Here is a 22,582-nt window from a genome sequence, read left to right on the forward strand (position 1 = left end):
TTAAAACGTAGGGGAGTTGGACTAAACTGATAAACAATATAAAATATATAGATATATAGGAACTAGGAACTAGGGGAGGAAAAATAATGGGCAAACCTGGGATTTTACCATAAAAGAAGATTAAGACGGGTATACTGAGTCTGACGCTATTTATAATGATAATGGATGATGGATTGGAAAAAGTAAAATCAAAACAGATTGAAAATAAGAGGAAGTGAAGGATAATTTATTAACACAACAGCAGACATAAAAAATTGAGAAACATGAATATTACTATGGAGAAGAAAAAAATGATGGTAATGACAAAAAAAAGATCTCATAATCAAAATTGACGAAAAGCAATTGCAGTATGGAAATCAAGAAGCAGAGGTGAAAGCTCGTCAAATAATGTTTAATATGCGATAAACAGAAATTTTCTGGGAAGAATAAAAATAACGAAAAAAAAAACGTATTTGTATTCGCATGATGCGTTTTGATTATTGATTAATATCCAATGAAGAACATAAAGTGAAAGGTTAATCCCTTACATCACAGAGTTAGAATTCTTCAAACCTATTCATTCAATTTCTTCGATAAATTCCTTTAGATATAAATTCATTTTAAATATTTTCAACTGAATAGATATTATTTTTCAGTTTGTGGAGGATTATTATCAGATCCAACTGGATATATCATATTTGGTAACGATTCGTTGAGGGGTAGTGAGGTGAGTTGATATAAAATATAATGTTGAAATATTGTTCTATTTTACCATTTTCATGTTACAGTAGCTTCAACTTATCTCTAACAGAATTTTATTATTATATTATTTGGCACTACAGTATCCAACTGTCTAAAAAATATCGCCCAACAAGAAATGAAGTGATTCAGTTTCTAAAAGTATTTCTAATAAATAGTCCGAGGGAGCGCTTTAATATGGTATTTTAATAATCTTAGTCCTTCTATTCATGGTCAAATTTGAAGCAGACTTCCCTTGTTACAGCTATGGAATTCATAAGAATCTTCCACCATTTTTCATTTCTGCTTTAGCTCTGCGCAATCCTAATACTGTGGATGTTTTGATAAAGACGACATATGGGGGGGCTTTTTGTAGAATGTAAAAAGCCCCCATATGTCGTATCCATTTATTCAAAAGAAGTTATTTAATTGTGTTCAATGTCTGATATATTTTTAGTGCCAATGGAACATAACAGTCAGATCGACGAAAACAATTGAACTTGTTTTTGAAGTATTCGATATCGAGCATGATACAAACAAAGGTTGTGATAACTATCTTATGGTAATTATTTTTGATTTTAAATTGAAAATATGATTATAATATGTATAGGCATTTACTCCAATCACTATTGATTAAAAAATCTTTAAATTGTTCACAGATCAGGAATGGTAAATTCTCTGATTCACCTTTATTGGGTACCGGAAAGTACTGTGGTAATACTTTACCAAACAAGTTAAAATCTACCGGAAATAACCTTTATCTCAAATACACAGGCTCATATAATATAGGTGTAAGTATAAATTCAATATTATTAATAAATGTGTCAATTTTGAGCTGCGGAGTCTTTCAATTTCATTAACATAAGAGGTGTCTGTCAAAAGTATCTCTGCATTAGTGCAGGTCTTTCTACTTTCTAAAACAGTTTTCAGTGTCTTTGTCATAAAAGTGACGTATCTCGGAGAGAATTTTTAATCTAGAAAACACTCCAAAGTTACAGAAAGCTATGTCGAGACTCTACGGAGACTGGCAAAGCTGCACGACCTATCGCTTAATTACATATTGCTACACAAGTTTAGATGAATGCAATGGCGTGTGGTGAAGCAAACAATCATCGCTTATCCAAAACTGTGACAGTTTTCTTCTGATTGCATCCGCGATCTTTTAAGTGTTCCAGAGTAGTATTCTTTAGGGATCCTGTGACCTCTCGGAGCATATTTGCTTCCCAATCAAACAACCAACAACACATCACCTATATTTAGATGGGTCACGACATTTTTTTTTATCAAACCAACGGTAATGAATCATCAAGAGAGACTGACCGATGCATACCAACATTGAGTTAAACAATTTTGTCCTTCATTAGAATTGATTTAACGTTGTGTTATTTTTGTGGAACGTCTTTAAAATAAGGGTGCAATTCAGTGTTGACGCTAGCTGCTCTCCTTCAATAGTCTGTAAACCTAAAGTATCTGTTGAATATAAATGGTCCGTTATTAACACCAAAAAAATAATGTTTAGCTTTAACGCTGCTTTAATTTAAGATAACGCTCTAGTCATATTATACCAAGTTACTTCATTTGTCTCTCTTAGCCAGTGTCGAGCGTCAACATAGAGTTGCATTTTTATTGGTTTGTAATCTTGACCCTCGATCGTCAGTGCTGCAAGTCTCCTTTAGTCTAGTAAACCTATTCCTCAGCAAGCAAAATGACTGATGATAGGCATAACAGGCCGTTGTACCCGTCCTTATTTAAGGATCAAAACTATTATAACCGCAATCTGTTTAATACGTCACTAGGAGAGCATCAAGATAACGAACAAACCCTAAAATCATCATAATCTCAGCCCTGCTGAGGAAATTTTTCCTATATCAGGACAAAACTAAAATATCGTCCACACCGCATAAATAAGGTCTCTATCACATTACAAACAACCGTCTATGTCGATCCACGATACCAACGACGGATGCGTTGTAATCAAATGTATCATCTCAAAGAAAAGCGAATCAGGACAAATACGTAATACTCCATTGATCCAAATATCTTAATATTCCGAATCTCGTATTATTCGAATATCAATAATTCAAAATGTGAAGTCGATTTTTTTTGGATTAACTGAGATATGCAGGTAGTCTGTTGTTGAATATATATATATATATATATATATATATATATATATATATATATATATATATATATATATATATATATATATATATATATTCAACTATACGGCTTTTATAAGCTTTTATTTAGTTTCACCTGTCTCGTTGTCTGTAATTAAATCTTGCAAGTTAAATTTGATCCACTTCTGGGTTTCGATTAAGCTGAAATTTTGTATGCATGTATGTATAAATCAAATGACAGTGGAAGATTATAATGACATAGAGCTGATCTGATGATGGAGCTGGAAGGTGGCCATAGGAACTCCGTAACTAAACGACGCAACCCCGAGTTTGGGCTCGTTTAATTCATCTGGACGAATAACTTGATTGGCGTGAATATGCAGCTCCAGCAAATTTGAGAAAAAAAGTTCGTTTCGATTGTTATGAATGTGGATTATGTTTGATTGATTAGAGATTAGAGGGATAACCCAATGCCAAGGTTAGCACGTGCCGAGGGTTGAATGGTATGAGGAACATTTCATATCGCTAACGTTGTGCGCTTCAGGGTACCAGGGGGAACTCTGATGTACTGAAGCTCTTATCCTTCTACAATTGACCTCTGGGGGGATAGACCTTTTTTGTCCTTTACTCGTGGTGGGAACAACATGAATACAAAATAAATTACTCTACAAAGCACGACGTTTGAAGAAGACGAAACTGAAGCAACAGGAGAAGATTGTTTATGAAAGCGATGTCCACAAGCGGCAACGATTAGAAAAAATAAGTTTAGCAGTAGCTAAACAGAAGAGAGAAAACGAATCGTTAGAACAACGCCAAACTAGACAAGATGCCAATAGAATATATTAACAAGAGAGAAGAAATGAAATATATATATATATATATATATATATATATATATATATATATAGGGCGTGGAAATCATCCCTTCGCATAGTTTCGCAAGTCTTCATTACCTAATGATGACATCATGTATCATAAAATTTGCAGAGAATTTAGTCTAGTTTCTTTACATACGACTATCGTTGTTAAATCTATTAATATTTGTTTTATGTTATTCGTGTTTGACCATGAAAAAGATAAAATTCAAAGTTGAAAAACTATGTGAAGGGATGATTTCCGCGCCCTACATGTATATATCAAATTTTTCAGCATAATTTTCTCTATAACATACTAAAATTTAAACGAAATCTTAGGGGTGTAACCAAATCTAGATAATTATCTAAACTACCTCTAATAATAAATATAACACTTTATAAGTTTATTGTAACCTGTAACAGTAAATAAGCTTATTTCTCTGCGACAAAATAATTCCATATCGTACATCGTAATAGGATTTTTAACACCAAAACTTATTACATCTTTTCGTTTTTATTATAGTTCCAATTTTATGAATAAGAAGGTTTCTTCTTATTCACAATATAACACGCTTTTATTTCTACAATCAGTACTATCATAAAAATGCGAAGATTTAATAATTAAGGTGTAAAGTTTTATTGTTAAAAATATATAATTATGTACGATATAGAATTATTTTGTTTTCGACGAAGAAACTTAATTATCGAAACAGGTTACAATTAACTTATAAAGTGTTATATTTCTACTGAATATACTGTTTATACCACCGCTGCACCAACACTCATCTGATGCGCGTTTTATACAAAATTTTCCCACCAATAACCTTCTCCTGCGAAAATTAATTCCAGCGGAAAAACCTCTTTGGCGGAAATCTTCACATGTATTCTTTGAGCTGTGTGCTCTTTAAACCGGACAATAACGGATCTCTTAGTCTGCCCAATATACTTCCCGTCACAATCATCACAGCTAATTTTATATATACCACTCTTTTCCAAATTTGGTATTTTATCCTTAGGATTACCCAACAATTGTTTCAATGTATTGTTGGATCTATAAATCTAACCTAACCGATTTTTGGGTTTGTAAAAAAGTGGTTTCATTTAGAGATTTCTTAACCCTATGACGTTTAATTAACCTATTCATAATTTTTTCATTATAACCGTTGAGTACAGCTACATCCTCAATAAAAATCTTTTCTTTTCTTCTTTATTGTATCTCTCGATGGTAAGTGGAAACTATTCATCTTACGTTGGTGGATACAAGGAAAATAATCAGCAGGGATGTACCTGCACGTAACGGAATTTCTCCTAAATACATCAAATTCCAGCCTATTACTATTCCTAATTACTAAAGTATCTAAAAATGGTGATTGTCCATTATTTCCTATTTCATAGGTGAACTTTATAGATGGATATTTTGGGTTGAGTTTCAAAATGAATTCGTCTACGTTTGCCTTTTTCGTATTGAATATGACAAAAATATGATTTTTATATCTGTACCATACTCTGGTAAAATACTGAAACTCTCCACTGATATGCTTTTCAAAATGACTCATGAGCAGCTCAGCCATAAACGGTGATAGGCAGTTGCCCATTGCTGTTCCTTTGTATTGCTTGTAGAATTCGTTGTACTGGAAATATTCTTCTATTAAATAAGCTCCTAAATTATTAGATCTCAGTAAATCCTCGAGGTCCTCCAAGGTCTGCGAGACCGGCACGCTGGGAAATAATAAAATTATATCAAAGGAGATTAAAATTAAAAAGTCAAGTCATTAGGTTTAGTTTCTGAAGACGATAACTTGGTTATCGAAACGTGCGTCAGACAGTGTAAATGTGAGTCTTGGTGTTGTGCTGGTATAGACAATGTAGTATGATTTTCACCAACGGTTCCAGAAATTCCAATTTACTTATATTTCTTATTATTACTTAGTTAGTTTATTTTTAACTTCTTTTGAAATAAATTATAAATACTTGAAACTTTATAAATAATTAGGAATAATTTGAAGATATGTAAGTATTGTGTACTACACAATATATAATTTGATATTTTTCAGGGTTTTAGAATCAAATACCAAGAAGTATCCGCGGATTGTGGTGGAAACATTATTTTGAGTACTTACGATAATTTTACTGAAATTACGTCGCCGAATTACCCTAATATTCCCAATCCTCATACAGAATGCGAATGGAAAATAGCAGCACCTGTCGGGGAAATTTTACGAGTGGATTTCGAAGAAAGATTTGATTTAACCTATAAACCTGGGTAAATTTCATTAATTTACAATTAATATGAGCAGTAATATGTTTGTGTGAAGGACTTTCATCATTATGTTAGATTTAAAAGCATAGTTTAATCCTAGTTTAATATTGAAAATTTGGAAATACTAATTATGGTTTTGTCACAAGATTGTGCGTTTTGCAATAAAGAGTGACTGTGCTATATTGTTTCGATAATTGTAAGCTGCGAGTATGTGTTTTTAATGAATTAATGTATTTTTTAAGATGCGATATTGAGTATATTGAGTTGAGAGATGGGGGAACTCCCTACTCAACCTTAATTGGAAGATATTGTCGATCCGCTCCCAACTCACAATTTTCGACAGATAACTTGATTTACTTGAAGTTTTTCACTGACACTGATGAACCTAAAAATGGATTCAAAGCAAAAATCTCAATATCTCGTTGCGGTGGTACCGTGAGAGGAAGATCAGGAGAAATAACGCATTCGAGTGCGGCAATTACTAAGCGAGAGAATTGTACATGGTACATCGTTGGACTAAATGATCATTATTTGAATTTAACATTTGTTCAGCTCGATTTAACTTGTTCGAAAAATTTTCTAACTCTTAATGAGATTCCTCGTATTCCGGGACGACATAATAACGGTAAGTAGATTAGTTACATAAAATTAACTAAAAGTAGTTGATATTAACTAAAAAAATTTACACAATTATTTCATTTTCTAACGATGATCACTACAAAGCAAATACGAGCATTTAATTTTGAATGAACTCAATGGTTAAATTTTTTCTAAAAATGCCCAGATACCCGATTTCAATCGCGATTTATTACATACAATACTAATGTCCCAATTCGAAGAATTATGATGGCTATTCTTAGGTTAGTTTAGTTTGTACAGGGTCCTTCACGATGAACTGAATCGATATGCATATGGGAAAGTACTGGGACTAGTGTTCTGAAAATTTGCTTGCATGGGTTTTCCGAAAGCCTCTTTTCAGCTAAAATAATTTTAGTTTCCTGAAACTTCCGGTTATACCGGAATTGGATTCAAACTTCCTTATTTAAAACGGAATGCTATGATTTTCATTAAATTTTTGGAATCTACGCAAAATTTCAATATATTTTTATACAAGACATAGTATGCCTAAAGTCCACCATTTTTTAATTATTTCACATGCAAACCTCCACCAAAAAAATTATATTTCTAAGTTTAAGTGAGTCGGGTCTAATATTTTTGGTATTTGGACAAATAACACTTACCGCTTTCAAAATCTGTGAAAACCTTGACAAAAGTTTTTATAGGGTGTTCAGAAAATGGTGCCGAATGTCGCTATCTAAAAACTTCTAAAACTTAATTTTTTCAAACGACAACCCCTATTTTTTTCTTCACCATTCGATTCTACGCTTAAAATTAAGGGGACATTGTTGGTAAATTCATATATCTCAAATTAACGGTTTTTGTAGAAATAGAAAAAACTGAAATTTTTATGGTTTTTAATTGTCACCTGCCGATGGCGAACAACGAATAACAAAAGTTAACATATCAAAAATTAAAATCCTTTGGTTAATTAAAAAATATTTAAAAAACACTACATTAAGAGAAGAAGAACAAAACTAAAAATTAAACTTCCGAACTCTTTCTTGAAAGTCTTATTTTGTAATTAGCGACGAAGCATACACGATATCTTTTATACGACTCCAAAGAAAAAAATCTAATGGGGTGATATCCGGTGAACGGGGAGGCTATTGATGCGGTCCATCGTGTGCTATCCATCGATCCCCAAAATGAGTCGGTAAAAATTTATTTACAAGCGCACTACTGTGCGGTGGGGCTCCGTCTTGCTGATACCACAGCTGATTCCAATTCAGATTTAGTGGGTGTAAATAATTTTCTAATATTTCTAGATATCTGTTACCTGAAATAAACAAAAATTTGATGTAAAATTCACACTCAAATTTAAATAATAAGATTACCGTTCAAATATTCGTCATAAAAATCTACCACCAGCTTACTGTCATTTTTTATCTCAGCAAAAACATTGAAATTCCAGTACCCTTGAAACGCAACATGTGAGGGTTAGTATCACTTCAATAATGGGAGTTACCCTGGTTAAATATTCCATTCTTCTGAATATTACACTTATCTGTCCAAATAAAGTTTTGTAAAAAATTTTCGTCTTCCTGAGTTTTTATTAATATAAATTCACAAAAAGCAATTTTTTTTATCGTCATCTGGTCTAAATTTTGTACCAACGAGATTGAATACGGATAGTATCGCAAGACTGTATTTTCATTGGCTTCATTGTCTACGACAGGTTTCAATTTGCTGCACAGTGCAACAAACTGACCGTGGGTTTTACAATTATGAATGAGCCGTGTAAGTGTATCAGGAGTGGTTCGTGGTCTATCCGGATATCGCAAACGGAAAGTATCGCAGGCTAGTTTATTAACCCTATCACATTCCCTGTATATTACTAGCAAATTGAAATAATCTTCAATAATAAATCGTAAACAGGACATGATGAACACTTTCATTTCACTGCTTTCATTATTTGTTTGTTGATATGTTAGCTTTTATTTTTTATGGTCGTTCCAGACAACCGACATTTAAAAACCATGAAGATTTCAGTTTTTTCAAGTTACTACGAAAACTGTTGATTTGAGATATATGAATTTACCAAAGAAGTCCTGTTAATTTAAAGCGTAGAGTCTAATAGTAAAGAGAAAAATGGGGCTTGCTATTTGAAAAAATTAAATTTTCGAAGTTTTTAGATAGCGAAATTTGGCGCCATTTTCTTAACACACTATTTTTTTAGTGGAGGGCTACATGTGTCCAAAAATTTCGAAAATGTGAAATAATTGAAAAATGCCTTTTATAAAGTAATATTGAAATTTTGCGTAGATTCCAAAAATTTAATAAAAACCATAGCATTCCGTTTTAAATAACGAAGTTTGGGTCCACTTTCGGTATAACCGGAACTTTCAGAAAACTGAAATTATTTTAGGTAAAACGAAGATTTCGGAAAACCCATGCAAGCAAATTTTCAGAACACTTGTCGCAGTATTTTCCCATGTACATATCGATACAGCTCGTCGTGAAGGACCCTGTACTTAAATGTTAAATAGTAAATTTTTATTCTTCACCGATTACAAGAAGAATCGAATTGGGCGTATTAAAATCAACAGCGGATAAGGAAAAGCCAGACTCAACAACCAGTGAGAGTAGGAAATCAAGATAATAGGACTAAAATTCCTTTACCAAAATTCTCAATGAAGTACGATATCTGGAATTCTTGCAAGAAGAATTAGTGCCGCAATTCAAAAATTTTTCATAACTTTATTTGTGCTCTATTTAGTGTTGCAGGTTTACATTCTCTCGTCCACTGTTCTTTGCCTCCAAGTTACAGGTTGATTATTGCCCATCAAAATGCAGTTTACATCCAGATTTTTGCATGGCTAGTTATTACAGGATAAAACTTTCTAAGGATATTATCATATGTTTATTATCCATTTATTACTCGCTAACTATTTAATTTTATAATGTATTTGGGTGAATTACAGGTAGCTTCTTGGGTAAATACTGTGGAAAAAATCCCCCTGCATCAATAAAGTCGATATCAAATGAAGTAATACTAACATTGTCATCAGATAATACTGGAACATTCTCATTAAAATTCAAATCAAGTCAAGTCGGTTAGTTGCCCCTTATGAAGCTAGTATTATATTATAATAACATTTATTGTGTTTTAGCCTGTGGTGGAAAACTCACTACAGAATCTGGTGTTATACAATCACCAGGATATCCCATAATGAATCACTACAACAGAAACTGTCAATGGCAGATAACAGTTCCATTAGGACGTAGAATCACTCTAAATTTTATTGATGTTGATTTGAATGGAGCTGTTAGATATGAGCATGGGCTTGCCGTATTTGACGGAACTTATAAACTCCGACTTGATCACGACATTAAGACGACTGGTTCTAATGTAACTACTTTCGAATCTAGCTCAAATAAGATGCTGATATTTTTCTGGTCTGTTTCGAAAAGTGAACATCGAGGATTTAAAGCGGAATACAATTCACGTCTTCCCACTTGTAAGTACAATATAAAATACAAAATTTTTAATAGGGTTGCGTCTTCTGACAAACTTTGGAAACATGTGAAAGTGAATATGAGAAAGTAATGCACAAATTCATGAAACGTACAATGTTCATTTCTGCAGAAATGTAAAAATACATCAAAATGTTTATTTAAGTCGATATTCAACATTCTTCTACCTTATCGCTTGCTAGCGATGAGTCATGCGACATAAAATACACGGCACAAGCTGTTCTTTTTGTCAAATATATGTCCTCCCAAGGTGCAAAAGAAAAAACTTCTAGTATTGTTACCTCTCTCTGGAAAAATTAGAGGGAAGATATAGCGAATGCCGTACACAAATGCCTGACAATGGAATCAATTCAAATAGAACGTTTAAATAGCAACTGATGAAGCCAGAAGTTTGGCAGGAAAAAATAAAGGAGCAACAACGATTCTTAAGAGCAAAATAAACCACGAAATTTCGAAGATTCGAAGTAATCAAAATTGTAAATAGTAAATAGTCAAAAGCACTCTATTGAAGCCATTCTAAAGAATTGTTAAGCGAAATGGAGACTCTTATTCCGACCTCATTCTTCAAAATAAAATGCGATGGATTTCCAAAGGTAAGGTGTTTTGCTTTGTGCTTAAATGGAATAAATACGTTTCTGAATGAAAGAGGCCTGAATTGAAAAGCGACAAATGGCTGCGAAAATTTTAATCTATGGTGGATATCACAGCATTGGCTTGTTTGGAAGAAAAATTAATTGTTTTTGCAAACGATATAGAGAGCGGTAAATTACTTAATTTTCAATTTTTAAAGCAATATATCGATAAAACCAGTGCAACTGTTGAGACGAATTACTTCAGCAAACTTATAAAAAAATTAAAGATGAATTTGCTGACAGATGTGTGCAATCCAAAACCAACAAAACGACTCTAGCATTCATAATAAATATTTTCAACATAAATAGTAACGAAATCTACATTGAACCATTTGAAATTGGAACTGGATCTTCATAAACGCAATTTATCGATGTAAAAACTAGAGCTTTGTGGATGAGAAAATTTACAGAGTTGAAAAGCAAGAAGAAGTGGAGGTGCAGAAATGTATATACGTAATGCAATAGAAGTGGACAACTCTGAAAGAAATACCGTTATTTGGGGCTATTATATTCGACACATAGAATAATTCAGTAGGGTGAAGAAGTTGACATTGGAGTGCTGACTATCCTCAGATCAACATATTCGTGCAAGCAAGCATAAGTAAGAAGCCAACTAACAAATGAAAGTTTAAAACCATGTTTGAAACTTGAAACAAGTTATGAGCCAACTCTATCCAAACTTTCTAAAATCATGCAGATCCAACGCTTGCATTGAATTTGTTTGTCCAATTGTTTGCTATTGGAGTACAAGCTAGGGTTGTGAGTAAATGGTTAATTGTTCCATATTTTTTACTACTAATAGGTAATTATCTATAAATTCCTTGTAAATATGTATGTACTCGTATATTATCTAATTTTTTGTGAATAACACTACAAATAAATGGTAAGATATTTTTCTTCTAAATAAAATATTAGCATTCAATATCAAATATCTTACTATTTACATAAAAGATATTTTGATTTCATTTTTATGTCATCATCATCATCATCGTCATCATCATCAAGCCTTTAAATCATTTGGATTATGGCTATCGCTTTTAGCGGTTTAAAATCCTTTTTCGAGGTGGATTACTTCTCGTTTTCTATTTTTGTCTTCTTCATAGTTTATCATTGGTCTTGGCTGCTTTTGTTATTATTTTCCATTCCTTTCGGTTCCGGAATGTTGCTCTCCAATGCTCTTATGTCCTCCTCTATTTCGTTTCTCCAAGTCTTTCTCGGCCTGCTTCTTCTCCTTGGCCACAAGGGGGTCCATTGCGTTATTCTTATGATCATTTCAGTAGATTTTCTTCTTATATAGCCATCGAAGTTGAGTCTTTGTGCTTTTATGTATCTCACTATATTTTCCTTTTTCAGCTCTTCCTCTTTTCTTCGTTTTTCTTTTTTTTCCTTTCTCCCTCCTGTGTTGTGTTTGGACCTGTTCTCTTGGTTCTTTTAAGTTCTTCTTCTTTCCTTTTATTAACTACTGTTGTTTACATCGCATACGTGATAACTGGTCTTCTTAGGGTTTTCTACATTTTTATTTTGTTTTGTTTGGTTATTTCTTCGTTTTTTAGTAGGTTTTTGTTTCTTCTAAAGGCTTGGTAGCCTTTTTGTATCCTTTCTTTTATCCCGTCTCTCGTTGTTTATCCCAACGTTATTCCTAGATAGTTAAAGGCCGATACTGTTTCATAATTTTATTTGTTCGTTTTCAGTTGGTTTGCTCCCTCTTCTGGTTTTCCCCATATTTTCATATATTTGGTTTTTTCTGCATTTATTTCCAGTCTGTAATTACTTGCTTCTTCTTCTAATTTGTTGATCGCCTTTATTAATTCCTTCTGTATATTTGCTATGATATGCATATCATCTGCGTATGCTACTATCTGTATTACGCCTATTATAATGTTCTTATTCTGTAATCCTGCGTTTCTCACAATGCCATCCAATATTATATTGAATAGTGTTGGTGACATTGACGCCTTTATTTGTGTGTGTCTATTCTGATGTTGTGCCTTGGAATCTCACTTTAATGCCTCTTATTTAGTATTACTTCTATTAATCTATCTAATTTTTTTGGAATTCCTTGCCTTTCTAGCTCTTCTGTTATTTTCTCTCTTTTTATTGATTCGAAAGTACTTCTGAAATCTATAAAGACTATATGTATTTCTCTTTTATATTCCACTGTATTATTTGGTCTAGTGTTTGGATTGGGTCGATAGGACGCCACTATAAAATTCGATAGCAAACTGTAACATTACATTTTGAAAATTTTCTTTATTTCTCTGTTTTGCCATTTTTACCACAATGCTCAAAACGCTTCATAAACTATTCCTCTTAGGTTTACGATTATAACGCTCTGGACTAACTGGAACGGAAAGACCGTGGTCGTAAGTGTCTAGTGGAATGCACCAAAAGTGTCAACAACTCTTCGTATTGGTTTTTTCTAAAAAAAGAGAAACACACTCACAAACACGATTTTCATCCTATGACAATTGTGAACAATCTATGTTCGCGCAGAAAACCAGTTAATGACCAGAATTTTGACGCTATATGTTCAAATTAACAATAATCTTTAGATTTCAATAAGACGATAATTTATAACTGTTTATAAAATAACAAGAAAAATTAACGTTAAAATAGTAAAAAACCAAATAAGATTATTACCATTGGTTTTATCTTTGTTGAAGATTTATTTAAATTAGATGTGAATGAATTACGTTTTTCAAAACTTAGATCGCAATAAAAAAATAAGAGATAAAATCAATTCTTGACTCTCGATTCAGTGTCAAGCTGATGATAATCTCATACATATATTCACACCGGAACATAACTATAATTGATGACTATTAATTTTTTTAGTGTGTCAAGGTGAGTTTGGTTCTGAAAATGGTGTCATCAAGAATCCAACTTTAAGAAACTGGGCATACAATTGTGAGTGGACACATTCACGTTCAGATATAGATCAAGCTAGAACGTTTGCTATAAGTTTGACAATGAGTACCAATACTACAAAACCTATCGAGTCATCATGTCTACATACATCAGGATTTCTTTTAGTAACAGGAAAAGAAAAGAAAAATGTCTTGTCAAATATTTGTATACCAACGGTTACTCCAATTACAATAAGATCACCATTTTTAATTACAAAATTACAGGTTCGTATACGGCTCTTGCTAAAAAGAACCATCAGATATTTTTTAAAATATCCATAGAACTAGCTTAATAAAATAAATTTGAAAGAATAAATTGAAATATTCACCAGAATAATATATTGACAGTACTTCAAATGACTTTGACTTGTAAAATGTGTTTAATTAGAAGATTTAATCAAAAGATCTGTTTTTTATATCAGCAATTACTTACGTATGTGTTTCAACTGGGATGCCTCACACTCCCATGAATTGAGACAAGCATTTAGTTATGTTTTTAATTCTGATAAAGATCTACGTTTATAACATAGTAGCTTTGAAGACTGCTAAGAGTGATTAAGATGTGGACATCATTTGATTTTGGAAACAGATAGAAATGACAAAAATGAACAATTTTGTTTATTGAAATTGGCAATTGACTATTCTAGAGCTTGGTTAAGAACTTAAAATCTAGACCAGAACTGCTAAATTTAATTTTTTATGAAATTGAAAGATCGTCTTCAGTTTTCATTTTCAAAATTGTTGAATTGTGGAGAAGTGACCCAGTCGAACATCAAAGTATTGATTGTGAAAACATAGTGTGATGAAAAATTGTCGCTAAAAGTTTTACTATTGCTAACTAGATTTGTGCTTTTTGTCACAGAAGAAAATCATTCCGAAATTTTTCCAATTGTTGACTCAAAATCGAGATAAATATATTGCTAGTCAAAGGCTGTACTTTGAAGAAGTATTACCCTGTTTCAAATAAAATAGTTCGATGTATTTTGATGAAACTTTAATAAATAAAACATTAAAGAACAATCATAGACCTAAACCAATTGACAAAGATTTCAAAGCAGGAGTTGAAAGGAACAAATCAATCTCTTGAGCCCTACTATTCACTTGTTAACTTAGTGTTCGAAAATTGTAAACATATTTTATTTTTAACCTTCAATGTTACCTTTTCACTTTGTTCTTCAAATTAATTTTAATCACACCTCGTATGCAGCTGAAAAAATAGTTTCTAGTTTTATGATAAAGTTTAGTGATTCCTGTTATGGTCATTATATTTCTTGATAGGTATTGGATTATCGCGCAGATGAAACAAGATAACTTTTAAATTGAATTCATCACGTTGAGCAAATAATTATTTTACTACGAAAATACTTTTAATTAAAGAATTAATTGTTCATTTAGTTGTATCAAATTACAATTGAGAAAGTTTAGAAAAAAAAATTATTTGCATTCTAAGCTAACTATAAGTTAAGAATTAACAGATAGTTAAAAATTAAAAAGAGCGAACGTAACAAGTAAAAACAGATGTAAATACCTACTATTACACAAGAATTTTATTCCGCCTGTGTTTAATACTGTATGTTGTTTTTCCCATATGGAATTGTCCTTATACAAAATTGATATCAATTAGTAATAAAAATCAATTGTTAATCGTGGGGGAAACAAGGGATGAGGCGTCAGTCGAGCGCGTTAACTCGACAAAAAAAAAATATTAATTTCAACTTATCTTATCCTTTTCACATATGATCAAGATATGGATAATTTCATGAATTATTGTCTTCATCGGAACTATCACTATCATCTGAGGTGTCAATTGTTATGTCATACACTTCATCCGCCTATGTAGTATCGTCGGCGGTAAAAATTAATTAACAAAAAAAATTATGTTTATGCCTTAAGAGCTTAAGTCGAAATTCAAAATGATAGTGATGAATGGTGACAATTGGACACTCACAAATCATTCAAACAAATATTCATCTTTTTCAATGAATACTTTCATTTTTGAGTTCATTCATTCAAACATGCAGAAGCTCGTTTTCTATTTTACAAATCGATTGTGCTGGAAAATATTCCACATAAATATTGGATATATATATGGTTACTGTACATTTTAACATTTTTCAACTTCAATCACTTATAATGACAAGTACAATCTACAGTTTTATATTTTTATATACGAGGATTGTCCATAAAATGAGGTTTCCATGAACCTACGAACGCTAGGGTTGCTGTTAGGCGTGAAAGATAAAGGTTCCATTTGATTATTACGTCAGGTGCACATTACGCTCTGTGAATCGTTTTTTGTGTGCAAAAAACGTTCCTACGGCGGGAATTCATTCCAACTGTGTGAGGTGTTTGAAGAAAAGTATATGAATGTGCAACATGTGCGTAAATGGTGGAAGAAGTGGAAGAAGCAATGTTGAAAGTTCGAAGGGTGACGGTTCGGGACCTAAGCGAGATGATTTGTGATGTTAGCAAGTCCTGTATTCATAACCTTTTGAGAGATTACTTAGGATATACCAAGGTTTGTTCGAGGTGGGTCCAGAAAATGTTGACGGATAGCAACAAACTGCAACGTGTGGAAGCGGCACCCAGTGATTATTATCATTTTCTTGAATTAAAAAAAAAACACTTGGTAAGGATGTATTTCTCAACCGACGAAGAGCGGAAAGAAGAAGCTTTAGTCTATCTTCCCGGCACAGCGGCTGACTTCTACGGCTCAGACATAAAGAAGATAGTACACCTCATGCAAAAAAGCAACGATCTATTTGGCGATTATTTCGTATGAATCCATACAAACTGAATCTATTCAGGAGCTCATTCAAGACAATTTTGATATGAAAAATCATTGTTGTAAGCGAATGATGGATATTTTTTTTTACTCAATGGTTATGCTATTCGGCAAAATTTCTGTTACTGTTTAGCGGAAAATCTTGATTGAATGAGAGAAGAACACAAGCAATATATTTAAAATGTTATTGTTTGAGTAGGGATTGCTGCAAACCATATCATTGAGCGCAAGTTAAATAGCGATCATTCTTTGGAGCTACGTCAATATGATGTCATTCGAGCTTTGACAAATTTATATCCTGAGCTAGGAAACGCTCAAGTTCCAGTGAATGCGATATGGTTTCAGAAAAAACATTATTAACGCAATGTTTGGCAGTATCTCAATGCAACTGAACCTTTTGATTCAAATTACTAAAAAAAAGAATAACGATTGTGGTTGGGTCGATCAAGCCTGATGCGGTGAATAAAGCAAGGAGACAATTTTATTTGATTAGCACGTTAGCGGTGAACATTTTGAACACCTACTTCATTGTCAACGACAGTTCTTTTCCTTAATTACTTCAGATCTTATTATATTTTAGTTTTTCATTAAATTACAGCAAATTCCTGTGATCATATGATTTTCTTTAATTTCAGGCTTTTGTTTTGATGAGTGCTACTATGAATTTCACAGCGCAATACAACACTCACGATTGCGGTGGAATGGTGGAAGGCCAATCTGGCGTTATTTCCAGTCCTCTATATCCTAATAAGCCTTCCAAATCATATGAGTGTGCTTGGTTAGTTTCTGTTGCAACAGGACAAACTATAAACGTTACTTCAATTACTCTTGATCTTGGCGATGATTGTGAAAAAAGTTATGTCGTTGTGTATAATGGGCGCCTTCCAACACATCCCAGAATTGGAAAATACTGTAAAAATATGAAACCCGAATTGTTAATTTCACAAACTAATCAGTTGTGGATAGAATATAAGTTTGATCAAACTTCAACTGGAACTGGATTTACCTTGAAGTATGAAGCTATGAGTTCAGGTGAGAAGGAGATATCTAAATCAGTTTTACAATTTGCCGATTAACACATTTTCCCATAACAAATATTTTTCAGGATGTGGGGGTGTATTCCACGATAAAGAACGTTTCATTCATTCTCCGAATTATGGATCTGGTGATTACCCAAACAATGCCGAATGTTTATGGATAATTGAGTCTGAACCAGGATACCATCTTCAACTTAACTTCATTGGTAGATTCAATTTAGAACAGAGTACTAATTGTAGTAATGATTTTATTCAGGTATGTTTAAAATTCTATTTCTATCGTTTTTCTTTTTTTTGTTGTTTTCAATGCATTAATTGTATTGTAAGTAGAAAGTGTTTGTATTTTAAAATCAGTTTCATCGGAAATTTTCCCAGCTCTGACTTTTTCTCCTAACATACAAGCTAGCATTCTGCACCTATACCTAGAGGTTATTTTGTACAAGACTCTACATCTCATTGTTCTACTTCCAAAATGTGTAGACTCCTCCCAAATGAAGGGATGTTTGACGAGGTACTGACCTATCAGAAAACCGACCACCAATTTGATATCGTTTCTGGTCATCACGAGAACTTCTTCAGACTTCTTAGCTGATATGTCTGGATTGTTCTAGTTCTGGAGTATTTCTCCAGTTATTCTTTAGCCATCTGTTGAGTTCATTATTAATGTGGCATCTCATAAGACCACAGTGGGATTCTGCTCCTGGAGTCAATAGTTTTCTGGACCTTCAAGGCCATTTTTCTAGTAGTATGTTTTCCAGCTTAATGTATTTTTTTTCACTATAAGGTAAAGGGGAGGCAGGTTTAGGAGCGTTTCTGACGTTGATATTTCAACTGTAATTGTTTATCTATTGAGTACTATGAAATTGCGAAACAGATTGAATCACGTTGAGATAATCGTTTTTTTTTAATTTCAAGGTTTGGAGCTGGGATGACGAAGTATGGGCTAGTTTGGGTAAATATTGTGGTCGAAATATCCCAACTGCTTTAACCTCTACAGGTGAAAGGATGAAAATTTTATTCAGGAGTAACGATGCGATTAGTGGTAGCGGATTTAAAGTAAGATCATTTTGCGTCTTTATATTCTTAGTTGAAGTTGAACTTTATTTATTTAGGCTGAGTGGAAATGGAAATGTGGTGGAACTTTCACAGCAGATAGTAAAATCCGTTACATAGTCAGTCCTGGATATCCTGTAAGCTACCGAAATGATTTAAAATGTGAATATACCATAAAAGGAAAGGATATTGTAAACATTCGTTTTCGCGATTTTCTTTTGGAAGCTGGTATATATTTTATCATTATTTTTGTTTGTACGCTAACAAGATAGTATATAAGGAATATTTAGTACGAATTACATGTCGAAGAAGTTTCTATTAACTGGTTAATGATTATATATTGATCTCTTCTGCTTAAAGAAATATCAACACTAAGTTTTCACTTAATACTGTCTCATTCTCATCATGTTAACCGTATACAAATGATATATATTTTCTTAGAGCCATATTGAATTTTTCTAAATATTTTTCTTAGTATTATCACCACTTCATTTCGAGATATAATAATAGATTAATAATTTGTTTTTCCACATTTCGAATATTTAACTCTCATTTTTCGTTCATGATATTTATATTTCTAATCAATTTATGTATATTTATATATAATTATATATTTTCCAATGTACACTGATACAATCAAACAATGTAAATATGTAAATTTATTTACATATTGTCACTATTTATTTTTAGGAGATCCTCAATGCAAATATGACAATTTAACAGTGTCTTCTAGTACTAGTCCTGGACAGTACGTCTATTTCAAAAATGTTTACTGTGGTGAAAATACTCCAGAGGTATTAAGAGTGAGAGGAATTGTGAATTTGGTGTTCCAAACGGATGCTTGGTTAACCAGAAAAGGATTCAAGCTCGAATACAGAGACGATAGTAAGACAGTTTTATAATATAATTGTATTCTTCAGATCCAGCCAATAACAAAACGTGCTAAATAGCCTCGTATTCAGTCTTTTATTAATACAATGATGATAAGATTATATAAGAGGAGCTAGGGTGGAAAGACCGTAAATCTACCTCACTAACACTTTGACCTATTGACTTTGGACAGTGAACTAACCGTCTAGGGGATTTGCGGTTTATCTCTGTTTATCTCTTCAGGCGTCAAAAATTTTGAATTTAAGCACCGTAATCTATGGATTGTCTCGCACTTATGAAGGAGGTATTCTGCGGTTTCCTTTAGTCTCTTACAGAAACGACAAGTGCTGTCGGCAGCTTTCCTTATAGTTTTTAGATGCTTGTTCACCAGACAGGATCCAGTAAGCATATCAGTAACTATCCTTAGCTCATCTTTGTTCAATTAAAGGGTCTTTTAAGACTAGTTGGTAGAATAAGAAAGAAACATCTTCGATTGTTTCAGACCTGGGATCTTATTCCATTTTTATGACTACTTTTCGTTCTCTCATTTTTTTATGACCATAACTTGATGGCTTTTGGGAAATATATGAAAGGTTGTAATTCTCTGAAGTAGGGCCATATATTCCTGTCCCTACTTCTCCATTATCTATTTTCGAGCCATCAGTGTAGAATACTAATGATCCTCTGTGGAGCATTTGTCCATTGGAGTCGACTAGTTATTATCATTTTCTATTTTTTGGTGAAGCATTGTTTGGAAGACAGGGCATCCGTGATCATATCGATGGGCACACAACATTCCTTTACAATGCTGAGATACTAAACTTTCGCTATCAATAAGGCTTTTTCAACATAAGAGCTACTGACAGTATTAAGTCATTTTACAGTATTAAAACATTTCATTTTTGCTAAGAATGATGATTATTTTATCGCCACATTTATTTTGCAGCCTGTGGTGGAACAATTACCAAAGAAACTGTAATAGAACGTCAATCGCTAAAAAGTTATACTTCAACAATGCGTTACTATCAACCTAGAATGTCTTGTGTTTGGAATATAACAGCTCCTACTAATCAAATAATCATTCTTAGGTAAGTATAAATAATATCAGTGTCTAATTTTCACTTAATTTATTAAATAATCGTACAAAATGCCGCAATATTCGAGGTATTCTGGCTTAGATGCAAAAAATTGTTGCGACGTATTTTCAACATCTCCTTTGGATTCGAATTTTTTCTCATGCAAATATTCCACCATGGATCTGAAAAAAAACTAATCTGACAGTCCAGGCTAAATGCTGGATGTGGCAGTGGGAGTTCTACCACAGCCAGCTAACCTAACCACAAGTTTTTCCATCTTATTGTCCATAATTTAGTATGTAGCTTAGCATTGTCTTGTTGTGAGAGAACCCGCTTTCTGTTAACAAAACCTGAAGATTTCTTCGATAAAACCTCATACATTCGCATCTGTTTGTCCACTATAAACTTCGGCGTTGATATTTCGACCATTTCAAATGATTTCGAAGTACACCAGATCATCATAATTGCCCCAGACATACAACAAGACTTTCCGCTCAAATAGACGTACCTCTCTTTGCGACGGGTTCTGGTAATTGTCTTCATCTTTCGGCAAGGTAAGGATCTGTTTACAAACCTCTACTCGGTTAATCGTGTAGCACTATTCGCCAACTTTTATAGATCTTACCCAATCTTACGCGCGAGTGCTGATACTAGGATGGTTTTCTGATACTTCCTTTGTAACCTCAATATACCAAGAAAGTGTACGACCTGTACGCGAACCTATTTTCAAGCGACAAATCTTCATTATTAAAACGATTGAACCAACGCTGTACCATTCACTCTTTAACTGTGTCTTCTGTGGCTAACTGTGGCTTATTATACGGTGATGTTTGTAATTTTAAAAATTCGAAAACATCATTAATCGTTATTCGAAAGAGAAAACTATTTAGTTGGGCAACACTGCGACGAATATTCGATTACATCTCCTGAGAGGAATGTGATGCCGCTGTAAGGATAGGGGTGTTGACTTGTTTTGATGTTGTTGCATCTCATCATAACGGCTTAGAATATTCCCATTTGTAATCTGAACTAACAGCACTGCTATTTTACCACATATTTCTTGAAACAAGTAAGCCAATTCGAATGAACTTTTCTCAGTTAAAAACTGCTTAGTTTGTACGTTATGCGACAATTTTGAAATTGTTTCTTCAAATCAAAACGGTTCATACTATTTTAATAAGACAGATATTTTAATAAGCTGTTTGAACAAAGATAACACATTCAATAGACAGCTTGTGTAAATGTTGCAACCATTTTAGGATAAAGAAGCTTCAGATGTATATGGGTCCCATGTGCTTTGGACAGAGCCTAGAAATTTTTGACAATTTCGATTTACGTAGAGAACACCGCTTGAGTCAATTATGTGGTCACATAGAAAAAGAAATTCCAATACCATCACAAACTGGTAACATGGCAGTGAAATTAGAAATTGTGCCAAGTTCCTTTGGTGAATTTGTAGCTGAAGTCAAATTCTCACATGGTAAATATTTCACTAGAAATATGATTTTATTATGTCATAAACTGAAATATGTTTTATCTTAAATTAAATAATACGTGGCACATACAGAAAGTAAGTTTCTCTAATAAAAAAGAACTCACACTTTTAGAAATATATTTATAAGCAACGACTACAGTATTGTTTGAACTATTTTTCCACAAAGCTATAATCAGAATTGAGACATTTGTGGTATCGTGGTCTCAGCTTTTGTATCCGTTTGTCGTAAAGTTCTACCGTCTGTGAACCAGAGTGTGACAGACGTATTCAGCCCGTCGTTGTTGTTAAAACGCTCACCGGAGAACAGGAATGTTTTGAGACGCAAAGTGACGTGAAAATACCTGGGAACAAGATCAGGGCTGTATAGTGGATGAACAAACAACTCTCAGCTGAATTCCGTCAAAATAACCACATTAAATAATTCTCGTTTTGAATGACACGTCACAATTTGCAGTGCAATGGAACCTCGCAGGCGACTGGAGAAGAATTGAAAGCTTCCACTGCTACCACACTACTCTTGGCATATGATTGATATATTCCGAATGCGCAATTACGCTACTTACGGCTAATTACGTTTACTTTGAAGTGAAAAACATCAGAAAACTAACTTTATAGGTGTGCTACGTAGAAATATAATTACTATTTGTTTCACACATATTAATAACTTATATATTTATTT

At 33.0% G+C, this 22,582-nt stretch overlaps 1 protein-coding gene across 1 annotated transcript in view; it reads left to right on the forward strand.

The window, feature by feature from the left end:
• Positions 1-22,582, forward strand: part of LOC130895398 (cubilin) — a 69,632-nt gene that overhangs the window by 40,592 nt on the left and 6,458 nt on the right. Inside the window, exons 37-51 of the mRNA XM_057802650.1 lie at positions 636-706; positions 1,175-1,279; positions 1,377-1,508; positions 5,749-5,957; positions 6,197-6,579; positions 9,497-9,628; positions 9,686-10,033; positions 13,517-13,812; positions 17,008-17,404; positions 17,478-17,665; positions 18,325-18,465; positions 18,522-18,690; positions 19,153-19,347; positions 20,279-20,420; positions 21,668-21,888. Coding sequence (XP_057658633.1) covers positions 636-706; positions 1,175-1,279; positions 1,377-1,508; positions 5,749-5,957; positions 6,197-6,579; positions 9,497-9,628; positions 9,686-10,033; positions 13,517-13,812; positions 17,008-17,404; positions 17,478-17,665; positions 18,325-18,465; positions 18,522-18,690; positions 19,153-19,347; positions 20,279-20,420; positions 21,668-21,888 — 3,129 coding nt within the window. The remainder of the gene's footprint in view (positions 1-635; positions 707-1,174; positions 1,280-1,376; positions 1,509-5,748; positions 5,958-6,196; positions 6,580-9,496; positions 9,629-9,685; positions 10,034-13,516; positions 13,813-17,007; positions 17,405-17,477; positions 17,666-18,324; positions 18,466-18,521; positions 18,691-19,152; positions 19,348-20,278; positions 20,421-21,667; positions 21,889-22,582) is intronic.

The sequence above is a fragment of the Diorhabda carinulata genome, chromosome 1 (genome assembly GCF_026250575.1).
Source record: "Diorhabda carinulata isolate Delta chromosome 1, icDioCari1.1, whole genome shotgun sequence".
NCBI classification, from domain to species: Eukaryota; Metazoa; Arthropoda; class Insecta; order Coleoptera; family Chrysomelidae; genus Diorhabda; species Diorhabda carinulata.